The 14,522-nt window shown below is 41.9% G+C and overlaps 1 protein-coding gene across 1 annotated transcript in view; it reads right to left on the reverse strand.

Moving 5' to 3' along the window:
- CNBD1 (cyclic nucleotide binding domain containing 1) overlaps window positions 1–14,522 on the reverse strand; it is a 134,741-nt gene that overhangs the window by 25,522 nt on the left and 94,697 nt on the right. The window contains exons 6-9 of the mRNA XM_058175097.1: window positions 12,490–12,605; window positions 10,344–10,378; window positions 8,696–8,705; window positions 2,059–2,193 (exon numbers count right to left, since the gene is read on the reverse strand). Coding sequence (XP_058031080.1) covers window positions 2,059–2,193; window positions 8,696–8,705; window positions 10,344–10,378; window positions 12,490–12,605 — 296 coding nt within the window. The remainder of the gene's footprint in view (window positions 1–2,058; window positions 2,194–8,695; window positions 8,706–10,343; window positions 10,379–12,489; window positions 12,606–14,522) is intronic.

Below are 14,522 nucleotides of genomic sequence, written 5' to 3' on the forward strand. Positions count from 1 at the left end.
TGTGAATAGTTATTGAGCAGCATTTTAATGGAATGCATCCATCAGGACAGAAATAAATTGTAACTGATTTGATTTTTCCAGGTCCACTTCGAAACAGAAGGTTCTGCAATGTTAATCAAAAGGCAATTACTCCAATTTAATACAAATGCACGTGAAGACATATGTTAATAAGGCAAAAGAAATGTAAATAATACTGTAAATTTTTAAAAGTCCAGTCTGTGCTTATTTAAGTCTGTATCTTGAAGCAATGATTTTTAGTAATATTATTGGCAGCCATTGATAGGTCCTTCTGAGGCAAAACCCTTTCATAACTTAGCACCCGTCACACCCTCTAAACTCTTTCAACCAATCCCAAGCCAAAATTGGGATATGGAAGAGAGACTAGGATGCTACCTATGTATCTGGAGCTACCAAGTTGGAAAAATCTGACCTTTATTAATTAGGGCCATTGGGTAATGTTAGAATGTATGGAGATATCAGCATCATTGCTGAAGGATCTACTGTAATTGTAATTTTCAGATCCCCTCATCAGCTATTGTTCTGGCCTAGGCTTCCCCAAAAAGCATGAAGCAGAATCCTGGTCCCAACAAAACCCCTTTTATTAAACAAACAGTGAATTCCTCTCATTCACCTTCAGCAATGTCTTTCAAGGGAGAATTTACAGTCAGAGACCTTATCTGGCTTGGAGAGCTGCCAGGCTGATATCTTCAAAACTTGGCAAGGAGTCTCGGAGAGTCACAAACCAATTAGGTGAACTAATTGTCTCCTGCAAACTCCACTCCCCTTTCACTCCTCTTTTATTCCCTCTTGGAGGAGCCATTCATTGTCCACGTGTGGCCTTACTCCCAAGTTGACCCTTGTTCTTTAGCTGTTCCCTTCGTCTGGCAACTCTGTGCATGCGCACACTGGGAATAGGCTCCAGCTGTTCGTCTGCCTCACTGATGTCTGCCTCTGAAGGCAGCTGATAACTGGCATCCGGCCCTGGCCCCCTCTCTTCCTCCAATGCAGAGCCCTCATCAGAGCCTTCCCCAAACTCCAGGATTGGCCCATGTTCCTCCCCAACCTCCGAATCTGCTGCCAGCTTTGCTGGCAGGCCACAACACACATGTTTGGGAAAGGCAGATATGTTAGTGATAAAGCCTTGGAATACAGGTTGATAGTAAAGGGAAAAGACACTGATTGCAGTGGTGGGATTCAGCCAGTTCGCACCACTTCGGGAGAACCGGTTGTTAACTTTCTGAGCAGTTTGGCAAACTGGTTATTGGAAGAAATCATTAGGGCAGAGAACCGGTTGTTAAATTACTTGAATCCCACCACTGACTGATTGAACTGGTTTAATGAAGCCTCTCTTGGAACTGAAAATGAATGAGCTCATTTATGCTGTGAGTTTTTAAAATGAGGCTCAGGGAAGCTTGCCCTTTACCAGTTTAATCAGGATTCTTTGGGCGAAAGTAATTGACTCTTTATCCAGCATTTTTTTCTAGTGGACGGAAGCCTGGAAAGTATGATAAAAGAATGTTTTAATTTTCACCACCTTATCAGTCATTCAAACATGTTCATTAGGGGGCTGCTTCATACAATACTTAGCATCCAATTTCTGACTACCAAAAATAGGAATGTAGCATCAATTGTTCAGGATCTGCTCATGTCTCTCTTGGGGTGTTTAAGTACTTTATAAAATAATAATAAAAAACTGAATACAATATTTTAAGTATAAGAAGATGCATTTTAAATTTAAGGAGCTTATAACAGCTTAGTGGGTTTTTTATTGCTTTTTTTCTTTTTCTGACTCTCCTTGCTTGTGGCTTGGGAGGGGGCGAGAAAGGAAAAAATTGAGTGTCCAGCCGTTGCATTGTGCTTTATTTCATGGGTTACACTCAGGATTTTATTCAAAGACGAAAATTCAAAACAAGTTTAAACAAATAAGTAATTCTTAAGAAGCCACAGCATTCTGGACAATGGCAAAATGCTATAGATCCTGAGCTGAAAACACTGGGAACAGAAGATCAGCAAGAATGGGAGATCCACAGGTTCTCCATTCTTATGCAAAATGCTTACCTCTTTTACCCTTAAGTAATTGATGGATGGAATTTTGATAAAATCACAGTTTTCCTCTGTAAGAACAGTAAGCACATCATGTTTCATCTTTAAAGGGAGTGGTACCAAAGTCCCAAAACAGCACCCTACACCAAACTTCCAAAATAATTAAAAAGAAATAATAGAAATTAATATTCAAGATTCCTTTATGTTTTAAACAATTATAAAAATATGCATCAGTATCATATACTGTATTTTATCACTTCTGCAACTTGTTGTAGGCAAAACTATAACATATACCCTGGATGTTTATATTCATGATGACAACTGAAATTTTTAATAGTTGTATAAAATCACTGAAACGTTCCACAATAGTGATGAATGGGTTGAAGAAAATCAAGGCAGCAGTGGGTTTAGTCATTGCTGCCACTGGAATTTCCCTCCTGAAAACAATAGAACACATCAGGGATTGAGACAAGACAACTTGATGTGGGCAATCCCACCACAGCGATCTCACTGAGGCCAACTCACTATGGGACAACTTGCCAGGGATAATTCCACATGGGATAATTAGACAGGATAAATATTATCCACCACTGTTTCTTTGACAAAAATTGACAAAAATGGAAATAATATCAAAGAAACAGTGGTGGATAACATTTTTTTTTTTTTTTTTTTACATTTATACCCCGCCCTTCTCCGAAGACTCAGGGCGGCTTACAGTGTATAAGGCAATAGTCTCATTCTATTTTGTATATTTTTTTACAAAGTCAACTTATTGCCCCCCCAACAATCTGGGTCCTCATTTTACCTACCTTATAAAGGATGGAAGGCTGAGTCAACCTTGGGCCGGGCTCGAACCTGCAGTAATTGCAGGCTACTGTGTTCTTAATAACAGGCTTTACCAGCGTGAGCTAAACCGGCCCTTTATCGCATTGAATTATCCTACTAGAATTGTCTGCAGCAAATTGTCCTGCAGTGAGTTGGTCACAGTGAGATGGCCATGGAGAGATGGTTGTGACAAGATGGCTGTGGTGAATTGTCCCATTCCGTCAGGGACTGCCTAATGAAAGATGTATCTGTATCTACTTCTAAAGGTAACCTATTTAAGGGCCTACTCTGATAAAGGAAAAAGCGATGAAGGCAGCCGCCTCCTATAGCTGCTCCCATATTAGAGGACATACTGCTCCCAAATGCACACAGTACTTGTTTCCTTCTTGTTGACATTTCAGAAAACCCTGAAAACTGTGTATAGTACAATCTACATTGTCCGTAAGTGGAGAAGTATATAAATGCTGTGAAATAAATAGATATTAAGGAAGTTGATTACATTAGGCCATAAGTTAATGTTCTCAGCTCCCTGAAACTAATTCCAGATGGGTGCTACTATAAACACCACTTGAAGAATGAAGCAGAAAATTACTTTCTTACTTTTGTCCATCTCAATATTTGCAATTTTCTCCCAGTTGTATACATATCCCTACCAAAAGAAAGAAACTAAACCCACAGAACAAATCAGGCTGGTTTTTATTGTCCATCCCCAATTAGAAATGTATTTTTGAATAGTGACCTTTGTCAGAGAAAATTGCAAACATGCTTTTATAGCCAAATTCTCTACAGTCAAATTAGTACTCTTTTAAAAGAAGAAGAGACAAAAATTCAAATGTTGCTGTTACTTAGAATGTTAAATTCATTTAAAGCTGAATCATATCTCTAATATTTTTGTATAGAGTGTGCTTTTTTCTAATACTAAATTAGTTTTCAGGTTTTTCATCTTTTGGCTGTGATTCACAGGGTTTATTTCCTCGATCCTTCTCTTTCAGCTATATTATTTTATAAAGATGCAGACCCTGCCGTTTAACTAAAACAGATTATGTTGACTTCAAATACTTTGACAATTTGCTTAAAGATCCATATGATTAATTTCATTAACAAATACAAGAAAAAGCTCTTTGCATAAGGTGGATGTATGCATGTGGATGATAGGTTGTAGCAATGCATCATGAACTGTCTGTCTCAAGGGATCTAAAGATGTATAATTGAACCACTTATACTGAAATGAACGCCATTTGCCCTCAAGGAATACAAAAATAATTGCTAATAAGAAACAAGAAAGTTCAGTGGACATGACAGTTGACTTTGACTATATCTGAAATCAGAACTTTTTTTCTTGTGACTAGTAGAGAAATAGTTGTAAAAAAAGTTATAGAACTTTTTTTATATATATGATAACCACAGCAAGATTACTGTAGTACTAAGATGGAAAGATCTGGCATTAAGTACAACAGAGGAATGGTTGATGAAGCTTATAGAATTTGCTGGGATGGCAAAATGGATCTGTTTGATTGCAGAAAAGACAATATCTATATTTATTGCTTCTCGGAAAGTAATTTTGATTTTTAGTGTATGTAAAACAGAAAAAAATGAATTTAGAAGCTATGGTTTTGATGATTAGATAGGCTAGATTATAGAAAGAAGAGAGTTGTGATATAACGTTAGAAAAAGTAGTAAATATAACTACAATTGTACTTATAACTGCTGTAAAAATGATCAGAATTTACTTCTTCATTTCCTTTTGCCTTTGTTACTAATTTTTTTCTACTTTTTTCTTTCTTTACTTTATTTAGTTTGTATTAATCAAACTTTTGTTTTTTAAACTTTCAATACAATTATATTTTAAAAAATATTATAAATGTGAGCTGTGTGAACTAGAGAAATAACAAAATCAGAACATGCCTATGAGGCAGCATTGCAATGAGCATACACATTCACTTCCAACAGAGCTATAAGGAAATGTAACATAAAACAACATAAAATCCACTTCCATAAGGCTCATTAAAACATGAAAATGCATAAAATTTGTAAGAGGATATACCAACAAATCTGGGCTTGCATGCAACCAATTCTAATAAAGGCATTTAAGACAGGGGTGTCAAATACAAGGCACAGAGCCACATTTGGCCTGCTATATGGTTGGATCCAGCCCATGGGGCCATCCTGGAAAATGTAGGGGGCTGGCCCGCATCACTTCGGCCTGGTCTACCCAATTCAGCTTTGCCCAGTCTATCCAATGCGAAGAGAAACAGGCCAGCAGTGTGGGGAGTGGTGTCAAGCTGGCCACACCCACCCAGTCAGCCACACCCATGAGTGGCACCAAGCTGGCCATGCCCACCCAGTTGACCATGCCCACCCTGAGGTCAACCACAGCCCTGATGAGGCCCTCAATGAAATTGAGTTTGACACCCCTGATCTAAGGGGTGCCTACCTCCTAGTTAAGATGAAAAATGAAATTGTTAAGCAAATATGTGATGGGTATTAGCTTAGAATTCCATATGTTGTAGAATTCCTTTCATCTATTTCAAAAGGTGACTGAGGCTTAACCAAACAAAAGAAAATTCGCAAATGAGAATTCCTCCTCTTAAAATTGCATTATATTAAAGTATTTTCAGATTGTTTAGAAAGCTGTAATCAAGATGGCTCAGCTAATCATCTCTGATGGCAGTACCTATTTTGTTATTTAGTTTTGTTTTAATAATTTGGAAAATTAGAATAATTATGCAATAGTCTTCAATAAATGGTGTTAGTATAGTTTTATTGTCAATTTTTCCAGGACATATAAAATGGTGTAATTAAAAAAAAGGTATTCAATTGTTGTTAGGGCCAGAATATTTTTTTTCCTTCTCTTTAGTCATATTTAATTTTCAGAAAATGCTTGGACAAGTCCCTGCAGTTTTCTTGGCAAGCTTATTCAGAGGTCGTTTGCCATTGCGTCCTTCCTAGGACTGAGAGAAAATGACTGGCTGAACTGACTTTGTGCCCAAAATGGCATTAGAGCTCATGATCTCCTGGGTTCTAGCTTCAATAACTATACCAAGCCAGCTCTCAATGCCAGAATTAATGTAGCAAAATATTGCAAAACTAAATTACATTTATTATTCAATCAGTATTGAATAAGTAAAAGGGCTCAGGGGCTAGGCTCAGGAGCTAGGACATTGAGCTTTTTGATTCGAAAGGTCAGCAGCTCGGCGGTTCGAATCCCTAGTGCTGCCGTGTAATGGGGTGAGCTCCTGTTACTTGTCCCAGCTTCTGCAACCTAGCAGTTTTGAAAGTATGTAAAAAATGCAAGTAGAAAAAATAGAGACCACCTTTGGTGGGAAGGTAACAGCGTTCCGTGCGCCTTTGGTGTTGAGTCATGCCGGCCACATGACCACGGAGACATCTTTGGACAGCGCTGGCTCTTTGGCTTTGTAACGAAGATGAGCACCGCCCCCTAGAGTCGGCAATGACTAGCACGTATGTGCGAAGGGAACCTTTACCTTTACCTTTTTTTTTATTATTGAAAAAGTTTTACAAAATTTTGACTTCCCGGAACAAACACAAGGTATAGTAAAAATAAAGCAAACATATACTAAAAATTTTCCCTTCCTAACTAAATTATAATCCTTCAATTCTCATCAATTCCTAACTTCCCCCAAAACAATCAAAAATAATACATCCTAATCATTCAAAGGCAGTCTGATAATTCTTAGTCTGATATCTGTTTTGAATATAGTCAATCCATTTTTTCCATTCACTTAAATATCTTTCTTGCGTATTGTCTTTCAAAAAGGCTGAGGTTTTTGCCATCTCAGCCAAATTGGCAACTTTCAATATCCATTCTCCTACTGTAGGTACTTCTTTTTTCTTCCAATACTGTCCTATTAGTAATCTTGCCGCTGTTATTAAATTTAAAATCAACTTAGTCTCAATTACTGTACAGTCCGTGATAATTCCCAGCAAAAAAACTTGCAGCAGGAACTTTATCTTCTTTTACCTTTACCTTATTGAATAAGTATTCATAAGGTCTTATAGAAAGGTACATTTGCTTTACAGTTACAAACTGTAACTGTAGCATGCTCAGAAAGACATTTTTCCCTGTGATGCATAGATTGACTGATAAAATAATACAACAAAGTCTTTAATTAACTATACTTTTATAGCAAGTGATAACATCTATCACACAAAAAAATCAAACAACATTCTCCCAACCTTTTCATGCCAATCAGGTTAATTTAGCTCACTGTGGATGAGCTAAAGAGAGATTGCGGTTTCTACATTACACCGCTCTCCAAGATTTTTTGCAAATATTCTTAGAGCAAGGCAGTTCAATAAAACCAAGGGGTTTTTTTCTTGTTAAACAATAATAAACTGAGCTAAAAGGTATTCACTACTTGCTAACACTGAATATGCATTGATTGGAGTCTGTATTAGAAATTGCTAGAACTAAACTAAGGAACCTTTGGTTCTGTGGGTACATGTCCTACATTAAGGGAGGGGTGGGTTCTAAATTTTTTTACTACCGGTTCTGTGGGCGTGGCTTATTTTGTGGGTGTGGCTTGATGGTCATGTGACAGTGGGTGTGGCTTGATGGTCATGTGACTGGGTAGGCGAGGCCAACTCAATGTCTTTCATGTCAAGGGGTACCAGGCCTGGTCCCTCCCCTCCCAGCCATTCCTTGTCACACCCAGCCACAACATATCTATATTGTTTTTGCAAAAAAATGTTGTTCACCCTTTTTCAACTTTATTATCTACATACTACTCAAAATGCTTACTACCGGTTCTTGCAAACTGGGGAGAACCGGTAGTAGGGGTGAAATGCTACCGGATCGGAGGGGATCACGCGATTCGGTAGCGATGGCAGCTACTAGTTCGGAGGACCGGTAGCAAAAATCCCTGGCCCCGCCCCCCCGCCTCTGCTGAGCCGCACCATCTGCAGAGGTTTGTTTTTTTTACTTTTAAAACCCGGTTTTGCTTCAGCAGAAACAGGCCTTTAAAAGTAAAAAACAGCAGAACTTTACTTGTACTCTTACTTGTAGAAAACATGTTTTCTACAAGTAAAAGTAGAAATTTTAAGGCACTTACCTGATTACTGAAGAACGCATGGCTCTCTTTCCAGCCCGAAAGCTCTAATTTCAGTTTCAGCCCAGACAGAATCAATCTATTCTGCTAATCTATTTCCTCGGTGATCAACTGGTTGGCTTTGCTGAGGAACTCTGGGATTTGAAGTCCACAATAAAATAAAATAAAATAAAATAAAATATTTGTGCAGCTTTCTGAGATTTGGTGTGTTTCTGTAGTGTTTCACTCTAACTACACAAACACACAAATTCTCAGAAAGCTATATGTGGCATATTGTGTGTGTGTGTGTGTGTGTGTTAGTTGTGTGTGTATAAAGTGTGAAAGTACCTCTTATTGTTTTTTATACTTTGTTTATTATTTTTATTATTTATTGTTATTGGCCACGCCCACCAAGCCATCTGACCACCAAGCCACGCCCACCAATTAAACCACGCCCACAGAACCGGTAGGGAAAATTTTTAGATTTCACCCCTGAAATCCATTACTGGTTAAGGGCCAACAACCTATTGTTAATTCTCAATTTCTAGCAATCCCGCCTAGCTTGGTTGTGGCAGTGGTCAGAATTTTATACGATGCATCACCAAAAAAGGATCATTGTACTTATTGGAAATAAGAATTTTCAGATCTGGACTAACCCCAGACCTGCCAGCATGGTCCACTTGAGCTCCCAAATTAAGACTAGGAAACTATAAGGATTATTATGGTTGGTTGCACAGTCAGCCTGATGTTTAGACTAGATCTGTCATTTGTCCAACTACTGAGTCCTTTCTAAGGACCTGGTATAGGTCAATGTTATAGTACCCCCCCTCTCTTTCTCTCTCCCCCTCTCCCTCCCTCCCTCCTCCCTCTCTCGAAAGGACATTAAGGAATGCTCAATATGAAGTAAATGTCAAACAATACTATTAATACATGGGAGAGCTTGTTTAGTGAAGTGGTATTCTGCCTTAGACTCATTTATTTATTTATTTATTTATTTATTTCGATTTTTATACTGCCCTTCTCCCAAAGGACTCAGGGCGGTGTACAGCCAAGTAAAAATACTCTGTATACAAATTAAAAGAAATTTAAAAGAAAACATATTATGATGTGGCCGAAAAATTTAAAACAATTTAAAATCTAAAAATATAAATAACCCCACTAAAATTTTAATCCAGTCCCGCTTGAATAAATAGGTGCGTTTTCAGCTCACGGCGAAAAGTCCGAAGATCAGGCACTTGACGTAAACCAGGGGGAAGTTCATTCCAAAGCGTAGGAGCTCCAACAGAGAAGGCCCTTCTCCTGGGGGCCGCCAACCGACATTGCTTGGCGGACGGCACCCTGAGAAGGCCCTCTCTGTGTGAGCGTACGGGTCGGTGGGAGGCAAAAGGTAACAGCAGGCGGTCCCATAAGTACCCGGGTCCTAGGCCATGGAGCGCTTTAAAGGTGGTAACCAAAATCTTGAAGCGCACCCTGAAGACCATAGGAAGCCAGTGTAAACTGCACAGGAGTGGTGTTACATGGGAGCAATGAGTGGCTCCCGTTACTACCCGTGCAGCTGCATTCTGGACTAGCTGCAGCCTCCGGGTGCACTTCAAGGGCAGCCCCATGTAGAGAGCATTGCAATAATCCAGCCTAGATGTAACCAGAGCATGAGTGACCGTGCATAAGGCATCCCGGTCAAGGAAGGGGCGCAACTGGCGGACCAAGCGAACTTGGTAAAAGGCCCTCTTGGAGACGGCCACCAAATGATCATCAAACGACAGCCGCCCATCCAAGAGGACACCCAAGTTGTGCACTCTTTCCATTGGGCCCAATAACTCGCCCCCCACAGTCAGCCGCGGCTGCAGCTGACTGTACCGGGGTGCCGGCATCCATAGCCACTCCGTCTTGGAGGGATTGAGCTTGAGTCTGTTTCTCCCCATCCAGACCCGTACGGCTTCCAGACACCGGGATAGCACTTCGACAGCTTTGTTGGGGTAGTCCGGGGTGGAAAAGTACAGCTGCGTGTCGTCAGCGTACAGGTGATAACTCACCCCGAAACCATTGATGACCTCACCCAGCGGCTTCATATAGATGTTGAACAGGAGGGGCGAGAGAATCGACCCCTGAGGCACCCCACAAGTAAGGCGCTTTGCGGTCGACCTCTGCCCCCCTGTCAACACCGTCTGCGACCGGTCGGAGAGATAGGAGGAGAACCACCGATAAACGGTGCCTCCCACCCCCAAGCTCTCCAACCGGTGCAGCAAGTTACCATGGTCGATGGTATCGAAAGCCGCTGAGAGGTCTAATAGGACCAGGGCAGAGGAACAATCTCTATCCCTGGCCCTCCAGAGGTCATCCACCAACGCAACCAAAGCTGTCTCCGTACTATGTCCGGACCGGAAGCCGGACTGGAACGGGTCTAGATAGATGGCTTCATCCAGGTACCGGGGAAGCTGCCATGCAACCACACTCTCTACAACCTTCGCCACAAAGCGAAGGTTGGAGACTGGAGGATAATTTCCCAAAATAGCTGGGTCCAGGGAAGGCTTCTTGAGAAGGGGTCTCACCACCGCCTCTTTCAAGGCAGTGGGGAAAACCCCTTCCAACAATGAAGCATTTATAATTCCCTGGAGCCAGCCTCGCGTCACTTCCTGAATGGCCAGCACCAGCCAGGAAGGACACGGGTCCAGTAAACATGTGGTTGCATGTAACCTCCCCAGCAACCTGTCCACGTCCTCGGGAGCCACAGACTCAAACTCATCCCAAACGACCTCAACAAAACGTGCGTCCGTCATCTCGCCTGGATCATCGCAATTTTGGTCTAAGCTATCCCGAAGCTGAACGATTTTATCGTATAGATAACCATTAAACTCCTCAGCACGTCCCTGTAGGGGGTCCTCCCGCCCCCCCTGGTGAAGGAGGGAGCGAGTCACCCGAAACAGGGCGGCCGGGCGGTTATCTGCCAATGCAATGAGAGTGGAAACGTAGGAACGTTTCGCCTCCCTCATTGCCACTAGGTAGGTCTTAGTAAAAGATCTCACTAGTGTCCGATCAGCTTCGGAACGGCTAGACCTCCAAGAACTCTCTAGGCGTCTTCTCCGGCGTTTCATCTCCCTCAGCTCCTCAGAAAACCAAGGAGCCAATTGAGATCTACGCAGGGTCAGAGGCTGCAAAGGCACGACACGGTCCAAAGCCCCCGCCGCGGCCCGTTCCCAGGCTGCAACTAGTTTTTCAGTCGTGCCGTGGGCAAGATCCTCAGGAAACGGCCCAAGCTCAGTCCGGAACCTATCAAAGTCCATCAGGCGCCTGGGACGGAACCAACACATTGGCTCCATCTCCCTGCGGTGGTGAGCGGCGGTCCGAAAGTCCAGGCGAAGGAGAAAATGATCTGACCATGACACTGGTTCCGTGACTAAATCTCCTAATTCCAGATCATTAATCCACTGTCCAGAGATAAAAATCAGATCTAGTGTGCCTCCCCCCATATGTGTAGGGCCATCAGTTACTTGAATCAGGTCCATGGCCGTCATGGAAGCCTGGAACTCCTGAGCTACCGTTGATGACAAGCCGGCCGATGGCAAGTTGAAATCCCGCATGACCAAAAGTCTGGGAATCTCAACTGCCACCCCGGCAAGCACCTCCAGCAGCTCAGGTAGGGCTGTAGTCACGCAGCAAGGAGCCAGGTACGCAATCAACAGGCCCATCTGATTCCGATGGCCCCACTTCACAAGGAGGGATTCACAACCAGCTATCTGAGGCACAGTGGACTCCCTCGGCTCTAGGCTTTCCTTAATCACAACCGCCACCCCGCCACCCCTACCTTGGGCCCTCGGCTGATGAAATGCACAGAAACCCGGAGGGCACAGTTCAACCAGGGGAACACCCCCCTCTGTGCCCAACCAGGTCTCCGTAATGCCCGTAAAGTCCGCGGACTCCCTCTGAATAAGGTCACAAATCAAGGGAGCCTTATTAACCACGGACCGGGCATTGCACAGCATCAGCCGAAGACCCAAGCTCTGAGGATGACTTAACCCATCATGGTTGATAGCCAAATATAGAAATACCACCAGAAAAAAGGTTGTATGCCTAGAAAAATTGTTTGACATATTCAAGCAGTTCCTTAGCCACCTAGAGGAGATGATCCTTGGAAACCCAGAGGTGATGGTCTTATGGCATCAGGCTAGAAACTGGGAGGCTGTGAATTCTTGTCCCACCTTAGGCTTGAAGCCAGCTGGTTGACCTAGAGCCAGTCCTCACTCTCTCAGCCCTAAGAAGGAGATAATGGCAAACAATTTTATGATAGTGTTGCCAAGGAAACCTCAGGGACCAGTCCAGGTAATCGCCAAGAGTCTTCATTGACTTGAAAGGATAAATAAACAAAAAATGTTTTTATTAAAGGCGTTTGATCAGATTTTGTGCACCTCAGTCCTGTTTTCCTTATATATTTTGAAACAATTGCTTGAGAATAAAAACGTAGGTACCTAATTGGACCTTCTTACATATTTCTACTAATATTTGTTTAATGGTAGATATCTGTTAAACTTACCATATCAGATGATGCTACCTCGGTTGGGTTGGGTTCATTTTTAACAGAAGTTACCTGAGGAGGCACTGAAATGAAATTTCCTCCAATCAGTCTTTTGTAATACTTTGTCTGTGGCTTAACAGACCCTCTAAGTATAATGTAGAATCCTTGGCTCGCATCCACTGGAATTGAAATATAAAATAGAAACTTATCATAATTTCACATCCAAATTACAGAAAAGGAACTAATATGTCTACAGCATTCAGAAGTGTAACAAACCTACAAGTGTAATTTAGCCAACATATTTTCATGAAATGTATTGAAAATGCTCAATTTTCCTCTTTTGCTTTCAAAAGAAAAATGTATGATTGATTTATGACATCATATCTAAATTAAACTTACATGTTCCTAACTCTGAGATCATTTGATCCTACAATGCCATTGACCACTAAAATACATGTACTTTATTTGACAAATAAAAATCCTCTTTTTATGTTTATTTATTTATTTATTTATAATTTAATTTCTATACCACCCTTCTCCCGGAGGACTCAGGGCGGTTTACAGCCATATTAAAAACCATCACAAAATACAAACAACAAATTTAAAAGCAAAATTAAAACCAAATATTCACAATAGGCCGAATCAAACTAAAACGGTCATAGACCGACATAAAACCCAGTTAAAATTTTCCATTTAAAATTTTCGCTTAGGCCAGTCCCGCACGATGAAATAATAAAGTCTTAAGTTCACGTTAACTTGTTAATGTTAACAAGAAAATAGTGAAACACATGTACAGTCTGAGTATGGATGCTGTTAATTGATTTTCAGCTTGTATATTTGCAACCAGCATATAGTGTGCACATGTGTAGAACCAGGGAGCTCCTGGGAGTTCAGCAGGGTTTGGGAAATCCTCTAGCCAAGGATCGTCGGGGTTCAGCGAACCACCAAATGCCACTCCTGGCTAGCCATGCCCACCCCACCCCACCCCTCTCAGGAGTCTCCACACAGCCCGTTCCTCATTCCAGGTAAGTGCAGAGGTCATGTGGAGGGTCTGGGAGGGCAAAAAACGGGCCAACCGGAAATCCCAGAAGTCCAGAAACAGGCCTGTTTCCAGCCTCTGGACCCCGGGGGAAGCAGTTTTTGCCCTCCCAGAGGCTCATAGAAAACCTCCAGAGCCTGGGGAGGGCGAAAAATCCCCCCCCCCCCCCTACCGTGGGGCAGGTGGCTGACTAGGCCATGCCACCATGGCCACACCCACCCAGCATTAGGGCAGCAAACCCATTGCTAAAGGATCTGAAGCCCACCCCTGTGTAGAACCAAAGTCTCTATGAAGACACCATTATGCCCTAGCAGTCCTTCCTGGTATCATCTACATACCAAGCCTAAAATAACATTTTATTTCTTAAAATAAAATCTTTTCATTTGAAACAAAATGTGGAAACTGACAAACTTCTGCTTTCTAGCATCTACTTCATTTCCACTTCTGAACTTCTGAACCTGCAAAGCAGCCCCTAAGTTTTGTTCTCTCTCTCTCTCTCTTTTTTTTAAGGAAATAGACTTATTGGGATGATGCAGCTAGCATTTTGTGGTATGGCCCCCTGCCCAAAGAGAAGGAAGGGAAGAAAGAATGAAGGTAGTGTTTTGCTATTCTATAGCAGCTATTTTGTGATTAGAGACTTTGCAAATGAGCACAAAATGTATTCTCCACATTCCAGCTGTGCCCAAAATGTATTCCCAACATTCCAACTAGCTTCCAAAGTTTTAGAACACTTTTCCCATGCATGTTCATGGGGAAAACTCTTGCTTTACTGTAACAAGAATAAATGGTCTCAAGGGATAGGAGCCAATGATTCTCAACAACTTCTCCACCCACCCACCCCCGCCTTTTTTTTTTACAGGTTTTTCACACTTCAAGTTGTAGCAGCACAGCTGTGACAATAGCTGACACCATTTCTCCTTCCCAGAAGCATTTTGCATGTGGTAGAACTGTAGAACCTCTCTATAGCAGAGGTGGATTTCAGCAGGTTCTGACAGGTTCTGGAGAACCGATAGCAGAAATTTTGAGCAGTTCGGAGAACCGGCAAATACCACCTCTG

The sequence above is a fragment of the Ahaetulla prasina genome, chromosome 3 (assembly GCF_028640845.1).
Source record: "Ahaetulla prasina isolate Xishuangbanna chromosome 3, ASM2864084v1, whole genome shotgun sequence".
Taxonomy (NCBI): Eukaryota; Metazoa; Chordata; class Lepidosauria; order Squamata; family Colubridae; genus Ahaetulla; species Ahaetulla prasina.